This window comes from Fopius arisanus, unplaced genomic scaffold, assembly GCF_000806365.1.
Source record: "Fopius arisanus strain USDA-PBARC FA_bdor unplaced genomic scaffold, ASM80636v1 scaffold00057, whole genome shotgun sequence".
Lineage (NCBI taxonomy): Eukaryota > Metazoa > Arthropoda > Insecta > Hymenoptera > Braconidae > Fopius > Fopius arisanus.
In genome coordinates this window covers 349158-372409 of record NW_011887796.1, presented here as the reverse complement: position 1 = coordinate 372409, position 23252 = coordinate 349158, and the positions used below count along the sequence as shown (strand labels likewise).

At 41.2% G+C, this 23252-nt stretch overlaps 6 protein-coding genes across 9 annotated transcripts; 4 read left to right on the top strand and 2 right to left on the bottom strand.

The window, feature by feature from the left end:
* Positions 1–264: 264 nt before the first annotated feature.
* On the top strand, positions 265–6133 carry Lis-1 (LisH and WD40 domain-containing Lis-1). Its single transcript, XM_011307953.1, has 5 exons — positions 265–465; positions 1703–1873; positions 3075–3846; positions 4123–4471; positions 4542–6133. Exons 2-5 carry the CDS (start codon positions 1836–1838, stop codon positions 4613–4615), a joined length of 1233 nt encoding a protein of 410 aa, XP_011306255.1. The 5' UTR covers positions 265–465; positions 1703–1835; the 3' UTR covers positions 4616–6133.
* Positions 6134–6201: 68 nt separating this feature from the next.
* Positions 6202–7158, top strand: LOC105268408 (PRKR-interacting protein 1 homolog). Its single transcript, XM_011307952.1, has 3 exons — positions 6202–6415; positions 6477–6656; positions 6727–7158. The coding sequence occupies exons 1-3, from the start codon at positions 6302–6304 to the stop codon at positions 7069–7071; spliced, it is 639 nt and encodes a 212-aa protein (XP_011306254.1). The 5' UTR covers positions 6202–6301; the 3' UTR covers positions 7072–7158.
* A 37-nt stretch (positions 7159–7195) lies between these two features.
* On the bottom strand, positions 7196–10712 carry LOC105268407 (HEAT repeat-containing protein 6). Its single transcript, XM_011307950.1, has 3 exons — positions 10311–10712; positions 8994–10246; positions 7196–8939 (listed from the first exon to the last, which is right to left on the bottom strand). The coding sequence occupies exons 1-3, from the start codon at positions 10515–10517 to the stop codon at positions 7220–7222; spliced, it is 3180 nt and encodes a 1059-aa protein (XP_011306252.1). The 5' UTR covers positions 10518–10712; the 3' UTR covers positions 7196–7219.
* A 113-nt stretch (positions 10713–10825) lies between these two features.
* On the top strand, positions 10826–15040 carry LOC105268404 (ankyrin repeat domain-containing protein 13D). Of its 3 annotated transcripts, XM_011307948.1 has the most exons (11): positions 10826–11235; positions 11707–11842; positions 11962–12132; positions 12287–12430; positions 12550–12621; positions 12739–12919; positions 13052–13557; positions 13636–13898; positions 13963–14051; positions 14169–14172; positions 14439–14596. In XM_011307948.1, the coding sequence occupies exons 1-11, from the start codon at positions 11137–11139 to the stop codon at positions 14493–14495; spliced, it is 1722 nt and encodes a 573-aa protein (XP_011306250.1). In that variant the 5' UTR covers positions 10826–11136; the 3' UTR covers positions 14496–14596. The 3 variants fall into 3 exon arrangements, with proteins under 3 accessions (XP_011306250.1, XP_011306248.1, XP_011306249.1); XM_011307946.1 differs by lacking the exon at positions 14169–14172 and having other exon boundaries at positions 10829–11235; positions 14439–15040; XM_011307947.1 differs by lacking the exons at positions 12550–12621; positions 14169–14172 and having other exon boundaries at positions 10831–11235; positions 14439–15040.
* On the bottom strand, positions 14794–16528 carry mip40 (Myb-interacting protein 40). The gene is made up of 7 exons (XM_011307949.1): positions 16379–16528; positions 16234–16300; positions 16008–16146; positions 15662–15865; positions 15390–15576; positions 15131–15279; positions 14794–14967 (listed from the first exon to the last, which is right to left on the bottom strand). The coding sequence occupies exons 2-7, from the start codon at positions 16298–16300 to the stop codon at positions 14946–14948; spliced, it is 768 nt and encodes a 255-aa protein (XP_011306251.1). The 5' UTR covers positions 16379–16528; the 3' UTR covers positions 14794–14945.
* Positions 16529–17327: 799 nt separating this feature from the next.
* Positions 17328–23252, top strand: Drep2 (DNA fragmentation factor-related protein 2). 2 transcript variants are annotated; one of them, XM_011307944.1, is made up of 5 exons: positions 17328–17496; positions 18213–18455; positions 20185–20281; positions 20429–20602; positions 20720–23252. In XM_011307944.1, exons 2-5 carry the CDS (start codon positions 18444–18446, stop codon positions 21967–21969), a joined length of 1533 nt encoding a protein of 510 aa, XP_011306246.1. In that variant the 5' UTR covers positions 17328–17496; positions 18213–18443; the 3' UTR covers positions 21970–23252. The 2 variants fall into 2 exon arrangements, with proteins under 2 accessions (XP_011306246.1, XP_011306247.1); XM_011307945.1 differs by lacking the exon at positions 17328–17496 and adding an exon at positions 17806–17902.

The following is a 23252-nucleotide window of genomic DNA, read 5'->3' as shown; positions in this document are numbered from 1 at the left end:
CTCTATTTTTTTCCGGAGGGAACACCATTTCATGAATCCCTGAAAAAAAATTTCATGAATCGATACAGGTCGATGTGGGAGTTGACCATGAAAAAAACGATTACTCGAATTGGATATCGATTCATGATGATAAATCGATTCATATGATAAATCGATTTTTTAAATGTAAAAGTCAACGGCGGTCATGCGCACTGGGCCCGACTATCGTACATACAATGTACATAAAATAATGTCGATGGTCACCAGGAGCGTTGTCATCGCGTTGCCGTCAGTCCGATCGCCATCGCCATCGCCATCACCAGTGCATCGCAGTAGCGATCAGTAGTGATCCCAGCAAACTGCGGCTCCGAGTTATCCGTATTTTTACACTCGTCAAAAGGCACCAAAAAAAAAGAAGCCCAACCCCGCGGGGGTTTCCGTTGATTTCGGTCTTCACTCCACACCACACGTTGACGAAAACAACACGTAAGTCATTGAATTCCTCCAGGGGTAAGGGATTTTGAAATTTTGTGCAAGAGCCAGACGTGACGGCTCAGGAGCAAAATGGCCGTGCGGGATTTACAACAAAAACCGTTTCGAGGTCCATCCTCGCACTCCAATATCACATCCATCACGATTTTTCTGTCCTCTCGACCTTTTCACCATATCAATCGTTACCAGACGGCCATTCTCGACATTCTCGGTATTTTCGCCTCCCTGGAGCATCCTCGAGTGGAAGACACATGGGGGGCCATTGATTTTTTTTGACAGCCTCTGCATCGGAGACGAATGCTACATTCAAGTATCTCTAATGTCTTGAGGGATTGTCTCGTCTGGTTGAGGGTCAGCTGTTGGGGTGTCACAGGGTGTTTCATTATCTCTATTGTCTCAGCATCTCAGTGTCACTTGATCACGTCTGAGGTCTGAAAACTGCCATGAGGAACTGTTTCAGGGATGATTTTCTAATCAATTCAAAAAATCAACAAGCCCCGAACTTCTCATATACCTCTAAATACCTCTTTCGCTCTATTCAAAAATTTATTCCACACATCAATTCTCAAATCAATCAATGAAAACATTTTTCGCGATTCCTGGGGGTTCTGTCTTCCCAATCTTATTTATTAACATCCCTTCACGTTCAGAAATTCAAATCGATGCCTAGAACTGAAGGATTGATCCCCGTTGATGCTCCTATATATTATTTTCTATAAAAATTATAGAAATGGAAGAGTCTCGGGCTGTTATCAATATTAGCATTGCCTCCACATGACAATTACTCCTCAAACCTCCTGGGGTACCTCTTCTTGGAGGGTGATCCGATTGTTCATCAGATGCTTCCTAGTGTCTATGTTTCTAATGAATTGGCAATTTTCGAAAAATGCTGTTACCTTTGGAGTGATAAATAATTTTCCGGGTCTAGTGAATTGTTAGGAACAATCATCGTGCATTTCGCCAAGTGGCTGATAAATATTTCAATGAATTATAAGCCGGTGTACGTAGATAGACCGGCCGGTCTTGAAGGGGTGGGTGAGGTATCAGCCGAGGATATCGATTTCACACTGGGGGTTGCATGCACGCATCATGACAAAAACCGTCTGCCCTCACTCCACCTTTTAAAAAACCACCCCAGAGTCGATTGTCAAGGTCCTGCACTGGGTCTCATCTATTTCTAAAAAAAGCATCACCGTGACAGTTCAATAATCTCATCGTCCTCTCTTTTCAGGTCCTGATGGCGACGAACTAGACTGTTGTCTCGATCACGAGAGAATCGTCTCAATTTTTCGGTATATTTTTCTTTTAATTTTCATCAAAACGACGGAATAAAACAGGAGAACAGTTGTGCCACGACGAGGATCATGAAAATGGTGTTGTCACAACGGCAGAGGGAGGAGTTGTGAGTTTTCATTAATTTTTATAATGCTGAGATTTTTTTTTAAGTCAATGGCAAATGATCTCGATGATGAGCTTGGATTACGTGGGGGGAACGTACTCTATCGTTTCAATCGGAGCAGTAATATTCTACGTCGTAGATAATTCAGGTGGAATTCCTTTTTTTTTTCATTCGCATTTCCAATGCTGGGGGTTGGTAGTGCGCCGGTCAGGGTGAGGGGTGGTTTCTCAGGCACGCGCGGATGGAACAATCGATAGACCAACGGAATTACGTATGATAGGAGGGATCAATGGAGCCCCCGCGAGCCATTTCCGACTTTATTCCGTCTTCTCGTTGATTTCAACTCGGGGGACATTTTTCTGCCGAGGGGATGACGTCAATCCTGGAGTTGATTCACCACTCAACAACAATGTCCACTGAAATCAATTCTTTTTTAATTAAAAAACGATTCTCACGATTTTAATGATAAAAATCTTGTTGTTATTTTAGTAGAATAAATAAATATCTTATGGTATTTTCCTTAGGGTATAAATCACTCCTGAAATATTAAATGGAAAAATTGAATAAAATTAAAGTCATTGATCGTGTCCGGTCTCACCGATCTCCTCGATTTTCAGCTTTCATAAATCCTCAAAACTCTAATTGACACATAAATATTCCATCGACCATCATGAGCCTATCCGAACGATCCGAAGAACGTGACCCACGGCGTAGGTGCCTTTCACCCCACGATCTCGTCCGACTTCGCGTCTCTCTCCCACTTTCTCGAAAAATTCAATTTTAATGATTGGACTAGTTGAATAAATATCGAGTCTCAGTTAATTCCTCAAAGTATACCCCAATACCCCGATACCCTAGGGCCAGGACTAATCCGAAATGATCAATTGGACGTGAACAGCGATGTGAATTCAATGGATAATAGGAAGTAAATTTACTCACGAGGGCATTACCCCACCTATTTGCCACCTGCACAACGTTCCCACGAGCTGGGAGCCGTCTCTTCGCGCCTTCTCCTTGGGAGAAGTTAATGGGAGATGGTAATGGCAAAGAGAATAGAACAGGCGAATTAATTATTCCAACAGTCTCACAAGTTATTGTGAGACTGGATAGTGAATGGGGCGTGGGATGTCAGATAAATGATGATATGATAAAATGAGAACTGTATATTTATCGATGTTATTTGTAATAAATGCACTGCCCTCAGAAATAAGGCGATTGCGGATTACCTCAGTACCAATGGATATCAGGATGCTCTGGAAGCATTCAAGAAGGAAGCTGACATGCCCGGTGAAGTGGAGCGTAAATACGGTGGTCTACTCGAGAAGAAATGGACATCAGTCATTCGACTTCAGAAAAAAGTTATGGAATTGGAGTCAAAGCTGTCAGAGGCTGAGAAGGAGTTCATCGAGGGTGCACCAACTAGGGGTAAACGCTCGTCATCAGAGTGGATACCAAGGCCACCGGAGAAACACTGTCTCACTGGTCACAGGGCACCAATAAACAGAGTCATCTTCCATCCCGTGTTCAGTCTAATTGTATCAGCCAGTGAAGATGCTACTATTAAAGTTTGGGACTTTGAGTCTGGTGAATTTGAGAGAACCCTCAAGGGCCACACAGACAGCGTCCAGGACGTGGCATTCGATGCAACAGGCAAACTGCTCGTTTCCTGCAGTGCCGATATGTCGATAAAACTTTGGGACTTTCATCAGTCATTCGCATGTGTTAAGACAATGCACGGACACGATCACAATGTCAATTCGGTGTCGTTTGTACCAGGTGGAGATCTTGTTGTGAGTGCATCGAGGGATAAGACTATCAAAATTTGGGAGGTAGCTACTGGTTACTGCGTTAAGACACTCACGGGACACAGGGAGTGGGTCAGGATGGCGAGGGTCAGCCCTTGTGGTGAACTCATCGCCAGTTGCTCCAATGATCAGACTGTTCGTGTGTGGCATATGTCGTCGAAGGAAACCAAAGTGAGTCTCTAGTCGGATGCCCAAACGATAAAACCATTCAACCCGTATAAACTGTATTTTTCCAAAAATTGTGGATTCAATTCAATTTTGGGGGATTATTTGTTTTGTTTTTTTATAATTTGAGAGTCGGTTTCCCGCAAAAATTAATTAAATCTAATTGATTAATTAGTTAGGGATGAGATCGCTTTATCGTTTAGTCAGGGATCTGGTAATTTGAGGATTCTCGTTCGTTTATTATTTATTTAATCTGGTTTGATCGATGAATTAATACGACAGGTTGAATTGAGAGACCACGAACACGTTGTCGAGTGCATCGCCTGGGCTCCAGAGAGTGCTCGGGCTGCAATAAATGCAGCTGCTGGAGCTGATAACAAGGGTGCACACGAGGGCCCATTTCTCGCCTCAGGCTCACGCGACAAAACCATTCGTATTTGGGACGTTGCAGCTGGTGTATGTCTCTTCACACTTCATGGCCATGACAACTGGGTGCGTGGTATTGTCTTCCATCCTGGTGGTAAATTTATCGTCAGTGTGTCAGATGACAAGACATTACGAGTCTGGGATACCCGCAACAAAAGGGCTATGAAGACACTAGAGGCGCATGTACATTTCTGCACCTCAGTTGGTCAGTTTATTCAATTTGTTTATGATTATTTCTATTCTACTTGTTCTACAATTGTTTTTTTGTCTTACAGATTTTCACAAGAGTCACCCGTACGTGGTAACAGGTAGCGTTGACCAGACGGTGAAGATTTGGGAATGTCGCTAGTCAACCGAGCTTTCAAGTTTACATAAAAAAATCTTCACACATTACTATTTCTCTCGCCATTATTATTATTATTTTTCTCCTCATGAATGAAAAAAACCACACCACCGAGAGCTACGGGAATATCTCAAATTATCGTTTCAAAATTATGCTAGAGGGCAGATGAGAAATTTCACATTAGTTGGAGATGAAATCCACACGAGAGAGAAACAATAATGAGCCGAATTGTAAGCTGCAGGAGAGCAGGAAAAACATTTTAAAAAAATACAAAAAAAAAAGCTATCGTACATGCTACTACTTATACCTATAAACGGAAAAAAAATCATAAAAGGATTTAAAAAAATCACATAAACACGTAATCGTAAGCTCTTTAATTAATTTATAATAAAGTATAGTAATTATTATGAGTAAATATCGTTTTACGGTAATCAGCTACACCATCTTGTGGAGATAAACCATTCAAGAGAAACGATTGAGACAGAATTGAGAGATGTTTAGGGGGCACTGGAGGACGTGAAAAAATTATGAAAATTTTTTCAAGCTTTCTTGGTGGGGCACTGGACACTCGACCTTTCAGATCCTGTAAATACCTTGAAAAAAAAAAACAAACAAAACAAAACAAACAAATGAGCAAATTGGTAATGAAGAATTAAAAATCATCAAGTGTAAGCCACACGATGAGTTCCATTCTTCCCAATCCTGAAATTTTATTTTATATTTTTTTAATAATCAAAAAATGTGAGAATGAATGATGAATCCTTATGTTTGTCCTTCTCGTGCTCCTCTTTCAGTGAAAAAATAACATTATTAAATAATTAATAATGACGGTGTAATTATTTTGATGGATTCGATAGCTACTTTTCATCAATTTTTAATTTTTGCATGAGGCAAAAGCTTTTTACTATACCCGAACTACGAATTTATAAATAAAGTTGATAAACATTTATTCACGAAGGCAATCGATTAACTGAAATTAATGAATTGTAAAGAATAATGGTTTTTTTGAGAGGAGTTGCGTAACGAATTCATTGAAAACATTAGGATGGAGTCGGACGAGTAAATAAATTATCGATAAACCTCAAGTAATCGTAAAGTACTTGTATTTGATGAGAAATGAAAACTGAAGAAATTAGTACAATGTAGTGATTTCTTTTCGATGGATTTAATTGAGTGATTGATTAAAATTTTTAGATAAACTCCAGTAATTAAAGTTGAATTATTTTAGTCGAGTAGAGCCACAGTTAATCGTAGAAGGGAGTTTAACACAGAAAATAGGATCGATTGATGAAATCAAAGGAGTGACTTAATTATTAAATTCATTCGAGGAACAAATAATACTATATGCAATGAATTTTTGTTCATATTTATTGGAATTTGTATTTTGTCATTAACAATTTATCGAGGTAATTCCACATGTCCTGGCCTCCCGAAACATTAATAATTCATATGAATTCTTTTTTTTTTATTTATCGATGTGGTACTTTCATTTTGCTGAACATAATAAAATTATGATGTCACTGACATGTTGAGTCTTTATTTATTTCAAAAGGAAAGGGGATTCCCGACGTGAGAATAAATTTCCCTGACAGCTCATAACCTCCAAAATATTCTAAACAACAAAACGACACATGACGAGTTGTCAATTTAACAAGCGGATTAACTGTGGAATAAGTGAATTCATTTGAAAAAATGCCGAAACATAAGAAAGAGGAGAAAGAAGACAAGGAAGCTGAAAAACCCCTGGTTGCAAAGACAATTGTTGATGTTCAGAGGTTAAAGCTCATGAAGCTAATGAAAAATCCTGTAAGTTCTATCCTGTGATGCCTGGGGTTTTGAGTTTTATTCTTTATAATTTATTATTCAGGAGAAGCCGGTGATGCTGCCAGAGCGACCCAAGTCCAAAACAACTCCATCAGTTCCAGAATTCGTCAGGAATGTTATGGGGAGCAGTGCTGGTGCTGGAAGTGGAGAATTTCATGTATACAGACATCTCCGGAGAAAGGAGTATGCCAGACAGAAATTCATTCAAGAAAAGAGTAAAAAGGTATTAAATTTATTGATTTCTAGAAAATCCATTGATAGTACTCTGGATTTATTCTTCAAATTGTCGACAGGAACTTCTGGATGAAGAGTATCAGAAGAAACTCGAGGAGAATAAAAAAAAGGCCGAGGAGTTGACAGCGAAGAAGAGGGCCAAGAGATTGAAGAAGAAACAGAAGTTAAAACACCAGAAGAGACAGAAAACATCGAAAACGGATGATAATGAGAAGAATGAGAGTTCCAGTGATGAAGGTGAGCCTGAAGAAAGTGACGAGGAAAAGGAATGCCCATCACGAAAAGACGAGGAGGAACAGAGGAATGGGGAAAACGGTAAAAATTCTATTTCCAAATCGACTGATAAACTTTCTCACACAACCGGACAAAATAAACTAACAAATAATTCACAAACTCCAGATTAACATTGTCAAAAATTGATTTCAATATTGTAAATGTATACATTAGCTAATGAATTAATGGAGTGTGTTACAAAAATAAAATGTAAGTAACGATTAAAATAAAACGAATGACTGTATACGTGACATAAGTTCTGGTTAAAATTGTATTGCATTAACAATGAGAATTGACGATAGAATCGAGTTGATGATAAAATATTGTACTGTCGAACAAATTGGCGAGAGTGTGAGCGATGTGTCTGTCATTGGAGTTGAGGGACGTCGTCTGGGAGTAATTATTGAGGATGAGCTTGGCCCGGACGAAGTCATCAGTCTTCTCAGGAAGTGCTCGCTCCTGGAAGTTGTTAATGTGACCTTGAATCTCCTGGAGATGATCCTTGATGTCTGGCCAGAGAATATGAAGATCCTCAGTGTGAGTATTGACAGCGACGTGTCCCAGGGTCAGGCACAACTGCTGGACGAGGCTCTCCCTGTGGGTGTATTCCACAAAATTCGGCACATGTTGAGAATTCTCCAGGGCTAGAACAATACTCTTCCAGAGAAATGGCACATATTTGCCGTAGGATTTGCAGGAGGCCAGAGCCCAGGCGGCATTGGTCCTGACTTTGAAATTTGGACTGTGACAGATGAGATCGCACAGTGCAGGAATTGCCTCGTCCTTCCAGTTCTGCGGGAAGATGTCATCGGGATCGTGACTGATGGCGAATCCTAGGGCGCGACAAGCGTTCCACCGGACCTTCATGTCATTGCCACCAGCAGCAGAGGATATGAGGACATTGAGAGCAGGTTGAACGTCCCCCAGGAGATTTTTTCCTTGGGCTAGATAGAGCACATTTCCTACAGCTCTCAGGGCATTGCACTTGACTTTGTTGTTGTCTTGGGCGGCTTTGACACTCGTTCTGTAAAGATTCGGTAAAATGAGCTCCAGGGGGAAGGGCGGCTCGACGTTGTCATTGACAATTTGTTTGATCAGGCAGTCCGTGAGGTTTGCAAGTGCCCAGGCTGATTTCACTCTGACTCCAAGATTCTCGTCAGCCAGGGATGAGCAGACAATGTCCGTGAGATCCTCCAGGAAACCTGTGTCTTCCTCGAGGAAGGGGAGATTTATGAGCATTCCCAGGGCGCGGAGACCTGCTGCACGGACTGCCGATTCGGCGTCCCTGCAGGCACCGAAAAGAGTTGTCTTGATTATTATCGATTTGTCCAGAGACAATCTAGTGAATACTTCATTACTGATTGTCCCGAAGCAGTCGCAGGCGACTTCTCTGAGTCCGGTTTCGCCATTCTGCGAAGTTCTCAGAATAGTTGTAAAAATGCTATTCCAGAAGAGAGTGAGTCCTTCCTGCTCCTCAGGATGTCCAGCCAATTTAGAGCTGATGATTTCGAGAACTCTGCAGGCATGAAGAGCGATCTGGGGATCAAGCTCATCCGTTGCCTCCACCAGGTGCTTCGTGACACCCCCAATATTGAGAGAATCTCGACAATTTCTCTCGAGACAATTGATGAGGGCCCCCAGTAGTTTAAACGATTGCAGTCTCACAGGCACGTGAATTTTCCTATCCGAAATATTATTTAGACAGATCTGGACTAGAAACGGAGAGTCTGGTGTGTCCCTTGGACTCTCTGGTGTGTCAGGAAGTGAAAACGATGATTCAAGATCTGAGGAATCGATCTCCTCGTAGTGTTCTTCATCACCTGGTGCCTGATAAGACGATATTCCTAAATTTTGAAGGCATTTCGAGAGATTCGTATCGCTAGACTTTTTGAATAGAATATCTATAATCTCTGGAGTCATGCACTCGACGTTGGCAAGGGCCTCGAAAACAGAAAGGGCTACAACTCGTATTGTTGGATCCTTGTGAATTAAAAAGTATCTGAAATAAAATATAAATAAATTGATTGAATTCAGGTGATTATGCTGACCTTACCTGCAGTGTCTTCCAAGTTTACCGGCCAGTCCGGGCTTCATTCTGCCATAAGGTGTCACCTGGACAATCGCTGCTGAACATTTCAAGGCCTGAGTGACAACGGCCAGGTTACCCTCGCCACTCAACACCAGTCCGAGCCCCAGGTGAATTTCTCTGAGCATCCCCCCAACAGCTCCAAATATCGTGATAAACGACGAGCCCTCAGACTCCTCAGCATGCGTAAGGAACATCCTCGCATCGATGACAGCATCCGTTAAAACACCCAGAGCACTCCCACGCACCTTCCACGTTGGCTCCTTCATAATAACTCTCAGCAATCCCCTGCTCTCCCCACATTTTTCACTCTTGGTGATAATCTGTGACCAGTAGCAAAAAATCTCCTTACTCGTCATCACTCTCATCACCTCCTGGAGAACCTGAAGTGCCTGATACCTTATTTTACCCTGAATCCTTTCCACCGACCATTTTTCACCGTCTGATGTCTCAGAATCACTCGACTTTCCTGTTTTTCTCTCCAAATTCATCGGTATCTTGTCATTGTCGGTTTTTTTACTCGACTTCTTATTCTTGTTTTGTTTTGATTTGGTGATTGATCTGGGGTTTCTACCCCTCGGTGGCAGATGCACTCTCTCCGGAAGATTCATGACAGCTGGACGCAGCTCCTCAGGTTTTATCAGTGAAATTCCAGGTATTCCCAGGAATAAATAGACTTGGGCAATGCCGAGAGCCTCTCCTGGTAGCTCGGAGAATTTCGAGGGGAGGCCCTGGGAAATCAGGGTCGTGAGGATGCTGAGAGAGGTGAAAATGATCCTCAAATGATGGAGAGAGCAGTCCTGAGGTCTTGGAGGGGAGAAGAGAGTCGAGGTAACGATATTTTTTATCGTTTTCAAGTGGTGAAGAGGAACAACAGGCACTGGAAGTGTTTCTGTTTTTTTCTGGAGGATCATGTGGAGCAGGGTGAGGGCCAGGTGCTGGGTGTCCGGTGAATAAGTGAGACCTAGACACCTGGGGAGGAGACCTTCGGGTGGCAGGAGGCGGTCCAGGTCGGGGAGGATGGACTCACAGGGGGTGGTGGCGATGAGTTTCTCGAGGGCATGGAGAACTGGGACTAGAGCTGAGGGTGAGGAGAACTCGAGGCTCTGGTAGAGCCACTTCTTCAGAGTGGAGAGTGTTCTTCCGGTGAGGGGAAGGATCTCTGGCAATAATTTCGAAAGGAAAATGCAGTAACTGGCGACGAGACACGTCTCCTGGGCCTGCAATTGAGTCAATTGAAAAATATCAATCTTTATATTTTCATTATTTTTCGACTCAACGTACCTGGATATTCAGGCATAACCTGTTGATTAATAATTTCACGGTATCCTCATCTTGAATAATGAACATCTGATAATTCAACTGATTCAGTTCCCTGAGATAGATGTCAATTGTATTATCGTTCACCCTGTGCTGGGTCAGTGTCAACAGCTTTTTCGTTGTATTTACGAACTTGTGATGGAGATGATCCACCGATGGGGGAGGCTCCATTGTCTCCAGGATGCCCAGGACGTCCAGGATTATTCAATAGTCAGGTGAATAATTCAGGTGTTTGTCGAATTTTTTGAGGGGAAAAATAGGAAAATATGATTGCACTCAGTGTCATCGTCGTTTGTATAATTTCAGAGGTCGACAAGTCTAAACCTGGGTCTCGATGATCAGGGTCGACAGTCAGGTAATGTCGGTATCGAGGAAATTATCGTTATGAGTACATCACAATTTTAATTTTAGGCTCTAGATCATGGCGCCCTCACTGACGTGGAGTCAGTACAACAATTCCTGGGGTGACGTTAACCCCCTCGATCCTGACCATTACCCGGGTCTATCCCCTTCGGTCATCTGTCTCCGTCTTAACGCCTCGTGACTTATCATCATATTGCAGAGAAAGAAAAATAAATTAGTCAGTAATACGATAAACAGCAGTAACCGCAGCTGTAATTCCTAGGAGCTACTCACTCGTACTGTCGACAGTTACCAATGAAGTGTCATGTATTCATGTGATCGAGCATCTGTCAATTCAAAAACACTGCGCAACAATAAATTCAGGGCTTATCGATAACATATGAAATAATTTGAGGTAAATTGTACGTCGATTGAATCAGGTGTGACAATGGTGAATATTGAAACCATCAAGGAGACTTATCCTCTCCATTGGCTCGTCTGGAATAATGATCACATCGAGCTCAATAGACTGCTATCAACAAATCAGGTATACTAATTAAATCATCCGGTATTTATCCTCCGTAATTAATCCCAACTACTCCTGAATTTTCCAAAAATTCATTACGAAAAAAGTCAAAGCGATATCTATACTCCCCTTTTATCTCGAAATCTATCGATATCGAAATCTATCAGGGGAAAACAACAATGACATTTTTCGTCGAGAAGTCAATCACCTGTAAAAAATTCCTCTGACGTTTCCATTGTACATCGACGGTTTCCGATATAAATCGGGAATTATCCAGCATTCTAATTCGATTTTTGACGGTTTGTTGCCAATGATTTTGTCATTGGGCATTTGTTAATGAGAGATAGTGTTAATTATAATTGAATAGAAGTAGAATTTAATGCTCTGGGGAAGCCCCAGGAGTGGCTGAAACCTCAGGACTGCAACTGACGTTTGGCTGACACTAATTTACGATAATTCATCCTCGAAGTAATATTTATATTTAATTCGCAGTATGATAAGGAGCAACATGATAACAGAGGAAGGACCCCTCTGATGCTGGCTGTCACCCTCGGATACAAAGAATCTATTCAAGTTCTTCTTAATAACGAAGTCAACGTGTATACTGAGAATAAAGACGGATGGAGTGGTGAATATCCAATTATTCTAGTGTGAACGGGATATGGGGATTTTTTAAAATTCCATTCCTTGCGCTTGATAATTTTTCTATGGAGTTTAACTAGCTCATTTTATTTATTCTCTACCTAGTGGTCCAGGAAGCAACTGGCACTGGGAATCCTGAAATTCTGCAAATTGTCTTGGCGAGACGAGATTACCAAAGATATTGCAATCGTGTCGACGGAATTCCGGAGCTCCTGCAGAAACTCAAACAGGCGCCTGATTTTTACGTGGAAATGAAGTGGGAGTTCACGAGCTGGGGTAATTATCTCCAATAAACATAAAGACCTTCAAATTAATTATAATGGCCATCAATATTATGAGAACATTTCTCAATTTCAAGTGTTCATTTAACTTGGAAAATTTGAGCTTTGAAAATATCGTGGGGATAAAAATTCCTCTGACTTTCTTTCAGTTCCCTTGGCATCCAGAATATGCCCTAGTGATACATACAAGGTCTACAAACAAGGGAGCAACGTACGAATAGACACAACACTCCTAGGCTTTGATCACACGAATTGGCAGCGTGGAAATCTCAGTTACGTCTTCAAAGGGCAAAGTGCGTAGATAAATTCTCCATTGATCATAAAAATTTGCATGAAATATCCTCACTCTTTTCTATTTGTTCTCCTTTCTCTCTGTCTTGCAAAAATTGAATTATTTGATAAACATGGAAAGATGTGCCGAGCACACCAGTGGCCATAAGGTGTCAGAGAAGTTATGTATTCAGCATGGTGGGAGAGAGACCAGGTGATATAATTACCTGATAAAAAAAACTAGTGCATGATGTGTATCAGTTGTTAGATTATTAAATTGCAGGGAAAAGGGGGAAGGCTGGATGAGAAAATGACTGGCTATTTATTACAGATGACGGTGCAACGATGATGGAAGTCGATCATGAAACACGGAGAGTGTATATAGAGCATATGAAGTTGATTGATGACGAGAACGTGCAGTTAATGGCACCTTCTGAGGAGGGAATTCTCGCCAGATTGACAAATCCTATTGTCACAACCTACGTCGATACCGATAAAATTAGTTTTGAAAGGTAAACAAATTAATAACGCTATTAATCATGTTTCATTATTATAATACTCATTAACAGAGAAAAAAATGATAATTAATTGTATAAAAACGAAAAATACGAGCGAAAATATGGAAATTTGATGAAATAATTCAGGAATAAAGCTGGACTGTGGGGCTGGCGTTCAGATAAGAGTGAAATAATAAACGGCCACGAGTGTAAAGTATTTAGTGCGAGTAACGTCGAGTTAATAACAAAGACTCGTCTAGAGCACTTGTCGGACAGTGATAAAAATAATGCGAGAAGTGCTCGCACACCGCTGCAATCATTTCTGGGAATTGCTGAGCAGCAGCAGGAGGAGAACAGTGGTGCAGCCTGCAGCGAGGAATTTTCTCACATCGGTAATCCGAGTAATATAACACCTGAGGAGTACTTCGATCCTGATTTTGAGTTGAATGGAAGGGACATAGGACGACCTAAGGAAGTTAACACGAAGATTCAAAAATTTCGAGCAACTCTGTGGCTCTCTGAGGACTATCCCCTGAGCCTCCAGGAGCAGATAATGCCAATTGTCGATCTCATGGCGATATCGAGCACTCATTTTGCCAAACTCAAGGATTTCATTCAAATGCAGCTGCCATCTGGATTTCCAGTTAAAATAGGTGGAGATATTGAATAATTGTAGATTTTTAAAACATCATTTTGAGAATCTTATGGGTATTTTTTTTTTCTTCACGTAGAAATTCCTCTCTTCCATGTTCTAAATGCAAGAATAACTTTTGGAAACATTTTTGGTATGGACCAGGAAGTGGAACACGTTAGGAAAATTCAGGAGGGGACTAGGACAAATTGTGTTGTTGATGATATTTGTTTTGAAGCGCCTCTGGGTTATGCCAAGCTCGGGGCACTCGATAGAACACAGTTCAGTATTGAGGAAGAGGATGATTTGCTGCAATTTGCCATTCAGCAGAGTCTCCTGGAGGCTGGCAGTGAAAAGGATGAGGTATTTTTCGTCACAACTCCCAAAATATTCACTCTATTTTTTAATATTTAATTTATATTCGCAGGTGGATATCTGGGAGGCCCTCAGGGCCCAAAAACCGTCGAGACCAACGACTCCCAACATGACAACAGACGAAGAAAGGCAATTGCAGAGGTAATCATTTTTTACTCTCTGCTTTTTTTTTTCTTCAAAGCATGTGCCAATTTTATTGTTTCCTCTCGTAATTTTTTTTTTTTCGCATGTTTTAATGTTTCACTCGTTTGCGCTCAGTCAGGTGGGTTGACCCTTCACAAATCTCTCGTTAGATAAATCTCTCCTGTCAGTAGATTTTTTTATCGATTCTTCACTGCAGCGGCGATTTTAGGAGGAAATATCAGGAGACATTTTTTTCTGGGAAATTTAATGAACTACAAAAAAAGTCCTCTGGCATTTCCACCTGGGGTCTATAGTTTTCGAGATAAATCGATAATTAGAAAAAAATGTTGGAAGTTGCAGTTTTGCTATGGAATTTTGGATAATTATTCATTTATTTTGTAAAAGGGCTATTCAAGAGAGCCTGGAGCTCTACCGAGAGACAGTGGAGTATCTGGACGATGATGAGAATATCCACCAGAGATCTAACAACGGGGATGGGACGATAAACGATGGGCCATCGATCGAGGACACAGCAGAACAGCTCAGGATTGCACTGCGGCTCTCAGAACAGCAACAGATCGAGGAGGAACAGCGCAGATTACTCGAAGAAGAAACATTCCGTCAGGTCCTCGAGCTCTCACTCACCGATAAATAAAATGAATAAATTCAACGAGTATTAGGTGAATTCTGCTTCCAGCGCAGGATATCAAGTTGCAGTGCTTTTCGTGAACTGTTTTATATTTTATTGAAAATAAATTAATTGGAGGAAACACCAAGGAATTTATTTCCTACGTCGGGATTCAAAATGCCAGTGGAATTGTCAAAAGAAAAAAAAATGTGAATTCAATTCGCGAATCTCCGGTGAATTGTCAGTCGTTAATTATTATTTGTGATTTTAAAATCAGTTCTGCGTCACTCGAATTCTGACTGGGCCCTGAAAAATAGATATTATTATTCTCGGTTTGTTTATTTGACTCAGAATTCAATTAAATTCTTTAGATAATGAAGTAGTCGTTATTTTTTATTTGACACTTCTTTGAATTAATTTTTTTAATGAGTTAATTTCATTTATCAATTTTTTTAAACGAGGAAATTACCTTTTGAATATTGTGCTGAGGATGTAGGCACTTTTTGCGAATCTCTGCTCGTTTTTGTGGGTCTGGTGGTGCCACTTCCTTCTCACCTGACCCCAGTGCATCCGGTGCTCCTTCATGAGGGCCTCACGAGACCTCAAGACTTGTCCATCCTGAAATAAAATTAATAAATCAATTATTTTATCATTCAACTCCTATAAATTATTTCTATTGTCATTATTATTAGGATTTTAATTAATACTAATAGGTGGAATTAGCGTACGTAGTTGAGATCGAGTTCATCCTTCGTCAGGGGAATTACAGGAGAGGGAATTCGGTTCCTGGGGAAGACCTCCTGACGCTGTAGAGGCGTTGGCAGGTTGTAGACATCACGAAGTTCCCCGTTTTCGTCGTGCAGGAGATTATCTGAGTGGACTTCGTTCACTATTTCAGGACTGGGACTGCGAACTCTGAAAAATCGAGGGTTTTGGGTTGTGAATGGAGAAATTTAATTAATTCAATGGTAAATTTGAGTTTTGGGTGTTAATTACGCACTTTGGAACGAGATTGGGATTTCTTGGCTGATTTGCCATCCATGCACGACAGATCGGGTACAGTGGAGTGTCCTCTCGGAATTGGGCTAGATCTACACTCCTGTCGAAGAGTTTCATGACGTACGTGTGGTGGAACAGCTGATCGGTCGGCAGCTGCCGACGACGACGGATTTTTGGCTTGGGCTGGGGATAGCTCGGCTTCTGCCTGTAAAAAATAATATTTTACAGAATTTTTACAGCGGAATTCAAATAGAAATTGAAGGATTCCTGTGAATTCCTCCAGAGTTTCAATAGAAATTCAGATGAATCTCAATAATTTTTGATCCATTTTTTTTTCGTGTGCTCACATTCGTTTTGCCAGGTGTTTGTAGTCGGGGGGTGGACTTTCATCGGAGGATTCCCCAGAGGATCCAGAATCGCTGTGACGGAGGAGTTCCTTCAACGCGCCTTTCAAACGATCTCTAGCCACATGTACCTCACTGTCAGCTAAAATTATTATTCATTAATTCGAAACTATCAATTCCCTCAACAATTATTGTTTATTTATTGCATAATTATTACTATTCTACTCACGGATTTCATCTTTAACCTCAACCTTCACTTTATGCTGTGAAGAGTGCAAACTCCTTCGTTTCCCCATCTGCAAAGAATTCAAGATTAAAATAAAAAACGCATATTTAAATCTGAAAGCCAGGGAACACTTTAAATCCTCAATTACCTCCACGAATTCACGGATATTTTGCCTCGAGAGTAATAATTTACTGCGAAAGTTCGTCAGTAATTAGAATTCAGTAAATAAACGCCGAGGAGCGTCATCTGGGATGCACCGCGGAGCGCGGGAAATTCAAAACTTTCAAAATTTCACGTCAATTTTCACCCCATAATGGAATTTCCTCTGCAAAAAATAATAATGAACAATAATTAATTATTTCCCTCATAAACTGTCAGTTTCCAGAAAGTAACAATAAAAATCGACAAATTCCGCACTCAATTTTTTGCGGAATAGCTCAGAATCTACTCGGTCTACCGAAATTTTCATTAGAACCTTTTTTATAGAGTAAAACAAGATCTTCAAAAAAGTTCTCATAGAAAATTCTCCTTTTTTCTTAGATTCCACGATATTCCCGAAAAACCACTCTCTCAACAAATCGCCTCATCTATCCGCCCTCCCCTATTTTAACTTCTCATTAAAAAAATATAAATTCCTTATAAATATAATGATTATTAAAAAAATCGATACCCCGTGAATTCCCGCTCCCTCGATTGTCAAAATAAAATAACCCAAGAATTTTAATCATGAATATTTAATCGAAGGGAAATCCATCGATCCATCAACTAATTAAATTAAAATAAATAAATGAATTCCTAGTTTACATTAAGAGGAGATAGGGGTGGCGCGAATGAGAGACAACATCAAGAAAACAAACGAGAATAAAAAAAATTTATTAAACAAATAAATAAATAATCGAAATATAGTGAAATGGTGGGGAATTTTCCTATATCTCGCCGACGCCTTTCCATCCCAAATCCACCCTCCATTTTCCCCCGAAGAAACATCCCCCAGTCTTCGTCTCTCCTGAAAATCTACCCTCATATGTAGCGGTTCGTGCGCCCCCGGTGTAGATCGATCTGTAGAAATCGCGGATTCGCCGCAGTAAGACCCCCGGCACAGTTTCCTCCGTTTTATAATACACTCTAGTGACAAAACTACCTAAATCCACCCCCAAGTACTAAAAATCGTGAAAAACCCCCCATTCCGCGAGAGCCGCGAAAACCGCGAGAACCGCGAGATCCGCCAAGTCCTCCCTAAAAGGCTCGCAGAAAGAAAAAATCGAGGTAATAAAAATTGAGACGAAAAAAAAAATGGAACAAAGGATAGGTGAAAAACTGCAATGACTGTGATCCCGAGGAAGTCCCAGTGAATCGTCGTCGCGGGGTAGATCATCCCCGGGGAATCGTAACTCCAGTGAATCGCAATCGTGCGTGATGTTACAGTAGAAGCAATAATTTTTCACTTGATCAGGGCTTTTCACTTCGAAAAGGGGGAGACAATTGGAAAAAGCTCGAGGTGGCGCTGATAGTGGGACTGTTAGTTGGTGCTTTTACTCGTTATCACACGACGTACGTTCGTCGTAGACGGAGGATTCGTCGGTTGCGTCGAGGGTGCGGTGTACACCGATATTAATTCGCGTGTGAAGCCTCGATCACCTGGGATTAATCACTTTTGTACAAACGGGGAGAGGTTTTTCATATGATTTTTTAAATAAATGGATCCACTGGGGGGTGGATGGTGGTGGCGGTAGTGGGTTGAAGGGTTGCTGGGCGAAATCTTTCCATTTTTAGGAAGGAATCCCTCCAGTTTATCAATCACATCCCGTTCACCTATCAATTCCACTTTTGCCTCACCTCTGTGTCCCATCCCCTTACCACCCCCTCGCGGAATTCCGCGCAGAATTTCGCTTATTCTCCGGGAAATTCCCCTGCGCGTGTGGCTGTGCATTCAATTTTTCGAGTCTTACCCAGGGGTTGATCATATTCTTTTGTATTTTCAGATTTTGGGGGATGTTTTGGGGATATCCTGTGATTTCAAGTGAAAATTGAGAAAGGGGTGGAACACCTTTTCTCGTCTGTGATCACCAGGAGGTGGTGGATTTGACGATTTCTCCTGGGACACCTTTTGTCGTCGATTTTTTTTCACATTGATTATGGTTTTGATGGGGGAAATCATTGGCGATAATTAGAAGAAGTGGGACGGTCCCTTGACCCTGCAGGGATATGACGTAATGGCAAGAGAGGTAATTACTCCATTTAATGAATTCAACCAGCGGATTACATGACTTTTTCTTTTGGTTTACTCATTTTTTATTTATGATTGGTTAATGTTGAGGGATTTGTGGAGTCTTTGGTACTGGGACTTATCAGTGAGTTATCAGTGATTTACCAGTGATTTATCAGTGATTCACCCGCGAATTGGCCGCGAATTGGCCGCGAATTATCCGCGATTTATTTGCAACTTAACCGCCAATTATTATCGGCCATTTTTTAAATAATGGGGAATAATGAGGAATAATGAGGAACACATGCAAACAATGATAAATTAGAAGTAGATATTCGATGGTTCTTTTTGTTGTTCCGGGGTGAAACCGGAAGTTCTCCCTGTCCCAAATATTCAATGTGACCCAGTTTCTCTCGCCTGGTAGATGACCCCGTGACACAGCGGCTGTTCGAGTTCCCTGATTGAACCAAAGGGGTTGAGAGGGGGTAAATGAGGGTGTGGGTGGATATCGGGGACAGAAACCTTCTTCGGTTCGTGACCCTTTTTTTTTTCTCTCTTCTCGCTGCGTCCTGATGGCCCAGGGGGTCACCCCCGGGGACCGGAAGTCCTCTCGCCAATTTTTCGCCCCTCTTCCGAGGGTGGATTTATCCTTTTTCTGTTTTCTCGGGGGCTCTTCCAGGACGGGGTCCTTTACATCGTCTTACGATTTACCGGGGCTCCTTTCAAGAATGATTGAATTAGGTCAGTGTTTTCGACCATAAGTTGCGGCTACGCGTGCGCAAAAGGAAATCGCCGCCCTGTTAAAAAACGTGGACAGAACAAAACATTATTTTGGAATAGGGGTTTCGCTTTTGGGGGATTTTTTGACGGGGAATGTCGTGGGGGTGAGTGAGGACGGGGGAATGGGGATTTTAACAGGGAGTTTTGAGCGGTCTCTCGGGGTTTTGGGGGTGTAACTCGGGATCTGAGGGAGGTAGAGGAATTTTTGTTAAGATGTTTTATGTTGGGCGGAGCGAGATCTCGAGAAAAGGTAATTATCGAAATTGTGATTGAGGGAGTGGATTGGGAGATATTCGGAGAGGACTGATCGCTGGTTGACGTTCGCGTGGACCGATTTGTAATTAATGGTTTTGTAAATTAAAGTTTTTGGGGGAATTAAGGGATTCTTGGGGAAGAATGTGGAGAACTTGTTTGTGGCCCACGTTTGCGAGCTTGATCAGAAATTTTGTTTGAACCATTGGAACCAATGGGCAAGTGAAATCATGAAATTTTCCCGATTTTTCAATTTTACTGTTCTTTAAACAATATAATCTCCAAAACTATTAATTTTACGAAGAAATGTGAAAAAATCTTATCCATCGAGAATCGAATGATCTACAAAAAATTTTTATGACATTTTCACGTAAAATCGATAGGCAAATCGCTAATGGATAAAAATGGTAAACTCGACTCGTCTCACTTTACCCTTTCGCGTCCAACGCGGAAAAATCGTTATCACCGTTATTAATAAACATTGTTATCAGAGAGCTTGAATGGAAAATCTACTTTTACATGGTCACAAGTGTAAATCGAGCAATAATGTTGGTGTTGAGGATTCAGGGTAAATTAAATCTTCGTTGACCTGCTATAACACTCCATTAACTCCGATTATCTGATATTATTATTCTAAGACCAAGGACATACATTTGTTATTGTTTTGCGTTGTTTCTACCAGAGGTATAAAATACTGAACGAATTTATCTGTCAAGGAGTTACGGAGCAAAAGACCTTTCAAGATATGGGACAGCTGGCGTAATGTGAGAAAAGGTCTTGTCGTGAGCAATTTCGAGGAACTTCTGCATCGAGGTACTCGATAAAATATTAAAATACAATAAAAAAAAAACCGCTCTAACCCTAAACTAAAAGTTTAAACAGTAGAATAATTAGAGCAGCCCAAAATAATAAATTGAAGTGAATTGGAATTTTTATTTAAAAAAATTTGGCAATTGACAGGTAAGGAGAAATTGGGCGTGCCGCAGAACGAAATTGTGAGTTTTGTACTGGAGTCTGATGGAACTCAGGTAGAAGACGGTGAATACTTCAAGACCCTAGCCAACAACACCATCCTCTTGCTCCTGAGGCACGGCGAGAGATGGTGTCCAACTGGTGTCGACATAATCCGCGCAGGTAAAAAAAAAGTTTTTGAAAAAAAAGCGCCATCCGGTAGCCCTGATCTGGACTTCCCCGAATTATGTGAATATGAATTTTCCCACTGCGCTCTAATGGATGGATAATTGATTGCAGCGATATCAGCAATACCAAAAATAGTGTGTGAAACGATTCACGCATTGGAGTTGCACGATGAGACGCCCTCGTGGAAGATCATGGACAATAAGGGACGTGTCACAGTGGTACTCCATTGGGACCAACGTTCACCAAGCTCCAGCCAACACCAGCAGTCCCAATCCCAGCAGCCAACAGTTCAACAGCCAAAAGGTGATCCAGTGAGCTCTAAGTACTCACCAACAAAGAAAAGTGACTTGAGCAATCAACGTCCCTCCCTAGTTATTCAAACAAGCCTTGACAAATTGGGGTACAGTAAAACGAGTCACGGTGAGCTTCTACCACCCCGTTACATCAGCCCCCAAATAACTGTGATAAATCATGACGACATGGTGCAAAAGAGTTTCACTAGTCCGAGTAATAGTTCCTACGGATCAATAAGTGGACAATTACCACAGGGTGTACAACACCATGGAATGGCCCGGGGTCTCGTCAAACAGGGGACAAATTCATTCGAAAGCACAACAATTCATATCCACACACCGGAGTGCTCAAATCGTATACATCAACCAGTGAGAAATGGCTCACCAGTTAATGGTGCTGATGGTGGACCAAGTGAATGTGATTTTCACTGCTGTGCACTCCACGAAGAGGGAAGAAGAATTGCTGTACACAAATCCGTAGCAACATCACCAATTCAGGATCAGCATGCAGCCCAGAGAGATCAGCATCAGCAGCAGACACAGACACAGACACCATCACCACAGCCACCATCATCATTGTCCGATGGCACAAAACGTACTGGTATGGGCAAGGGACATGTGAGATTTCGTGATACAGCTGATGAGGAGTCACCGAGAAATTCTGCCTTTCACATGCATCATCACAATCATCATCAGGAGCACGACAGCTCGGAGTCGGAAACTGAGAACACTATAATGGAGGATGAAATTGTAACTTCGGAAAAATTTTTGTTACTCATTGATCAGTTGACTGTTGATCAGAAGCATCATTTAAGTATCAAGGACATTGGCATTATTCTGGAGAGATTGAGCTCAAAAATACTTGATGTTGAGAGGCTTGATCGTGAAAGTGAGAGCGAGGAATGCTACAATTGGACCATCAAGGCTATTATTCGGGGTGATGTGCTTAGGGAACTCGGGGTTATTTACAATGGTAATTATTATGCTATTAGTGAGCATCCTGGGTACAAGGAGGAGTCCGAGGAAAATAATGAGGATAATGAGGAGGAGGAAGAGGATAGACTTTAATAATTATCATTTTTTTATGGGGTTTAAGTAATTAGATAGCATTGGAATACACTGGGATGTTGACTTTTTTTCGTTTTTCCTTTCTCGATTCAGCTTCTCGGGATTTGTCGCGGGGATTCAGGCCGCGTTCAGGGGAATACGCTGATTTTTCACGGGTTCGTTGAAGTTTCAGGGGATTTTCAAGGGGTCGGGGGTTCAGGGAGCGTTTTTCGGTCAGAAGAAATTTTTTGGAATATTCGGGGTGGAGGTGGTGGAGGGTTTTTCGGTTTGATTTTTCGTCTGGGGTGATGGGAATTTGGGAATTACTGGAGATTCAGGGTTTTCAGGGAATGGGGAATCGGGGGTTCAGGGGAATTATTCTAGGGAAAGGGTGAGTTCAGGGAGCAGGGGAACATGACTTTGGATTTTTCGATTGTTTGAAATTTCAGGAAAATTAGGGGCTTTCAGGGACACTGGGGGTTTCAGGGAATTTTTATATGGTTAAATATTCAGGATTTTTGGCACGGCGGATCGAGGAATTTTTTTAAAGTTAATCCAATTGTTTTTGATTTTTCGTTTGGCACTGAAAATTCAGGGTTTTCAGGAAATCTCAGTATCAGTTCAATTAATCCCTGAAAATGCGTGAGAGTTAGGGAAATTCCGAGAAAAATCCTCTCCAATCCCCAATCCCTTGAACTTTCAGGAAAATCGTGAAAATTAATTTTTATTCCCCTGAAAAATCAGGATTCCCCCTGAATTTTCAGGGAGTCTCAAAGTTTCAGCTTTTGATCGCCTGAAATTGAATTTAGCGTAATCTACCCGACGATTCAGCATTTGTTTTTTTTTTTTACAAATGAAACATAAGACCCACAGATTTGCGGAATTCTCCCCTCGGTTTTTAGGAATTTTTCACGGGTGTGGAGCTAAAACAATTCATCATAATTAAATAATACGATAAACAAGATGAAAACATTATAAACATTAGATCTAAAGACGGTTGTTGAATATGTACTTATTGAATAGTATGTATACTTGTAGGAAACATTTTTTGGGATACGGATGCTCTCCGTAACCGTCCACGACACTGCCCTATCTTAAAAGAAAATACACAGGTAAGAAATAGATAACAATTAAAGAAAAGATGCAATTACAAATGGCGAAGGGTAAGGACAAGAGCAAATACTGGAAAAAAAACAATAATTAAATCGACCGCATCCTCAAAAAGTTCTCTTGAATGGCAATTAAAATTCCATTAAATAACAATAAAATTCAAAAATCCTCATAAAATAATTACTGAATAATTG

Bases quoted from the DNA above. Each gene is read 5' to 3' on its own strand.
- Lis-1 (XM_011307953.1), top strand. From the start codon at position 1,836: ATGAAAATGGTGTTGTCACAACGGCAGAGGGAGGAGTT. The intron at 3,847-4,122 runs GTGAGTCTCTAG...TTAATACGACAG, and splicing joins TGTCGTCGAAGGAAACCAAA to GTTGAATTGAGAGACCACGA. The intron at 4,472-4,541 runs GTCAGTTTATTC...TTTGTCTTACAG, and splicing joins ACATTTCTGCACCTCAGTTG to ATTTTCACAAGAGTCACCCG.
- LOC105268408 (XM_011307952.1), top strand. From the start codon at position 6,302: ATGCCGAAACATAAGAAAGAGGAGAAAGAAGACAAGGAAGCTGAAAAA. The intron at 6,416-6,476 runs GTAAGTTCTATC...TTTATTATTCAG, and splicing joins TGAAGCTAATGAAAAATCCT to GAGAAGCCGGTGATGCTGCC. The intron at 6,657-6,726 runs GTATTAAATTTA...AATTGTCGACAG, and splicing joins TTCAAGAAAAGAGTAAAAAG to GAACTTCTGGATGAAGAGTA.
- LOC105268407 (XM_011307950.1), bottom strand. From the start codon at position 10,517: ATGGAGCCTCCCCCATCGGTGGATCATCTCCATCACAAGTTCGTAAAT. The intron at 10,247-10,310 runs GTACGTTGAGTC...ACTCAATTGCAG, and splicing joins GGTTATGCCTGAATATCCAG to GCCCAGGAGACGTGTCTCGT. The intron at 8,940-8,993 runs GTAAGGTCAGCA...ATTTTATTTCAG, and splicing joins AAACTTGGAAGACACTGCAG to ATACTTTTTAATTCACAAGG.
- LOC105268404 (XM_011307946.1), top strand. From the start codon at position 11,137: ATGGTGAATATTGAAACCATCAAGGAGACTTATCCTCTCCATTGGCTC. The intron at 12,622-12,738 runs GTGATATAATTA...TATTTATTACAG, and splicing joins CATGGTGGGAGAGAGACCAG to ATGACGGTGCAACGATGATG. The intron at 14,052-14,438 runs GTAATCATTTTT...ATTTTGTAAAAG, and splicing joins GAAGAAAGGCAATTGCAGAG to GGCTATTCAAGAGAGCCTGG.
- mip40 (XM_011307949.1), bottom strand. From the start codon at position 16,300: ATGGGGAAACGAAGGAGTTTGCACTCTTCACAGCATAAAGTGAAGGTT. The intron at 15,866-16,007 runs GTGAGCACACGA...TATTTTTTACAG, and splicing joins AAACACCTGGCAAAACGAAT to GCAGAAGCCGAGCTATCCCC. The intron at 15,280-15,389 runs GTACGCTAATTC...ATTTTATTTCAG, and splicing joins ATGAACTCGATCTCAACTAC to GATGGACAAGTCTTGAGGTC.
- Drep2 (XM_011307944.1), top strand. The intron at 20,282-20,428 runs GTACTCGATAAA...GGCAATTGACAG, and splicing joins CGAGGAACTTCTGCATCGAG to GTAAGGAGAAATTGGGCGTG. The intron at 20,603-20,719 runs GTAAAAAAAAAG...AATTGATTGCAG, and splicing joins TGTCGACATAATCCGCGCAG to CGATATCAGCAATACCAAAA.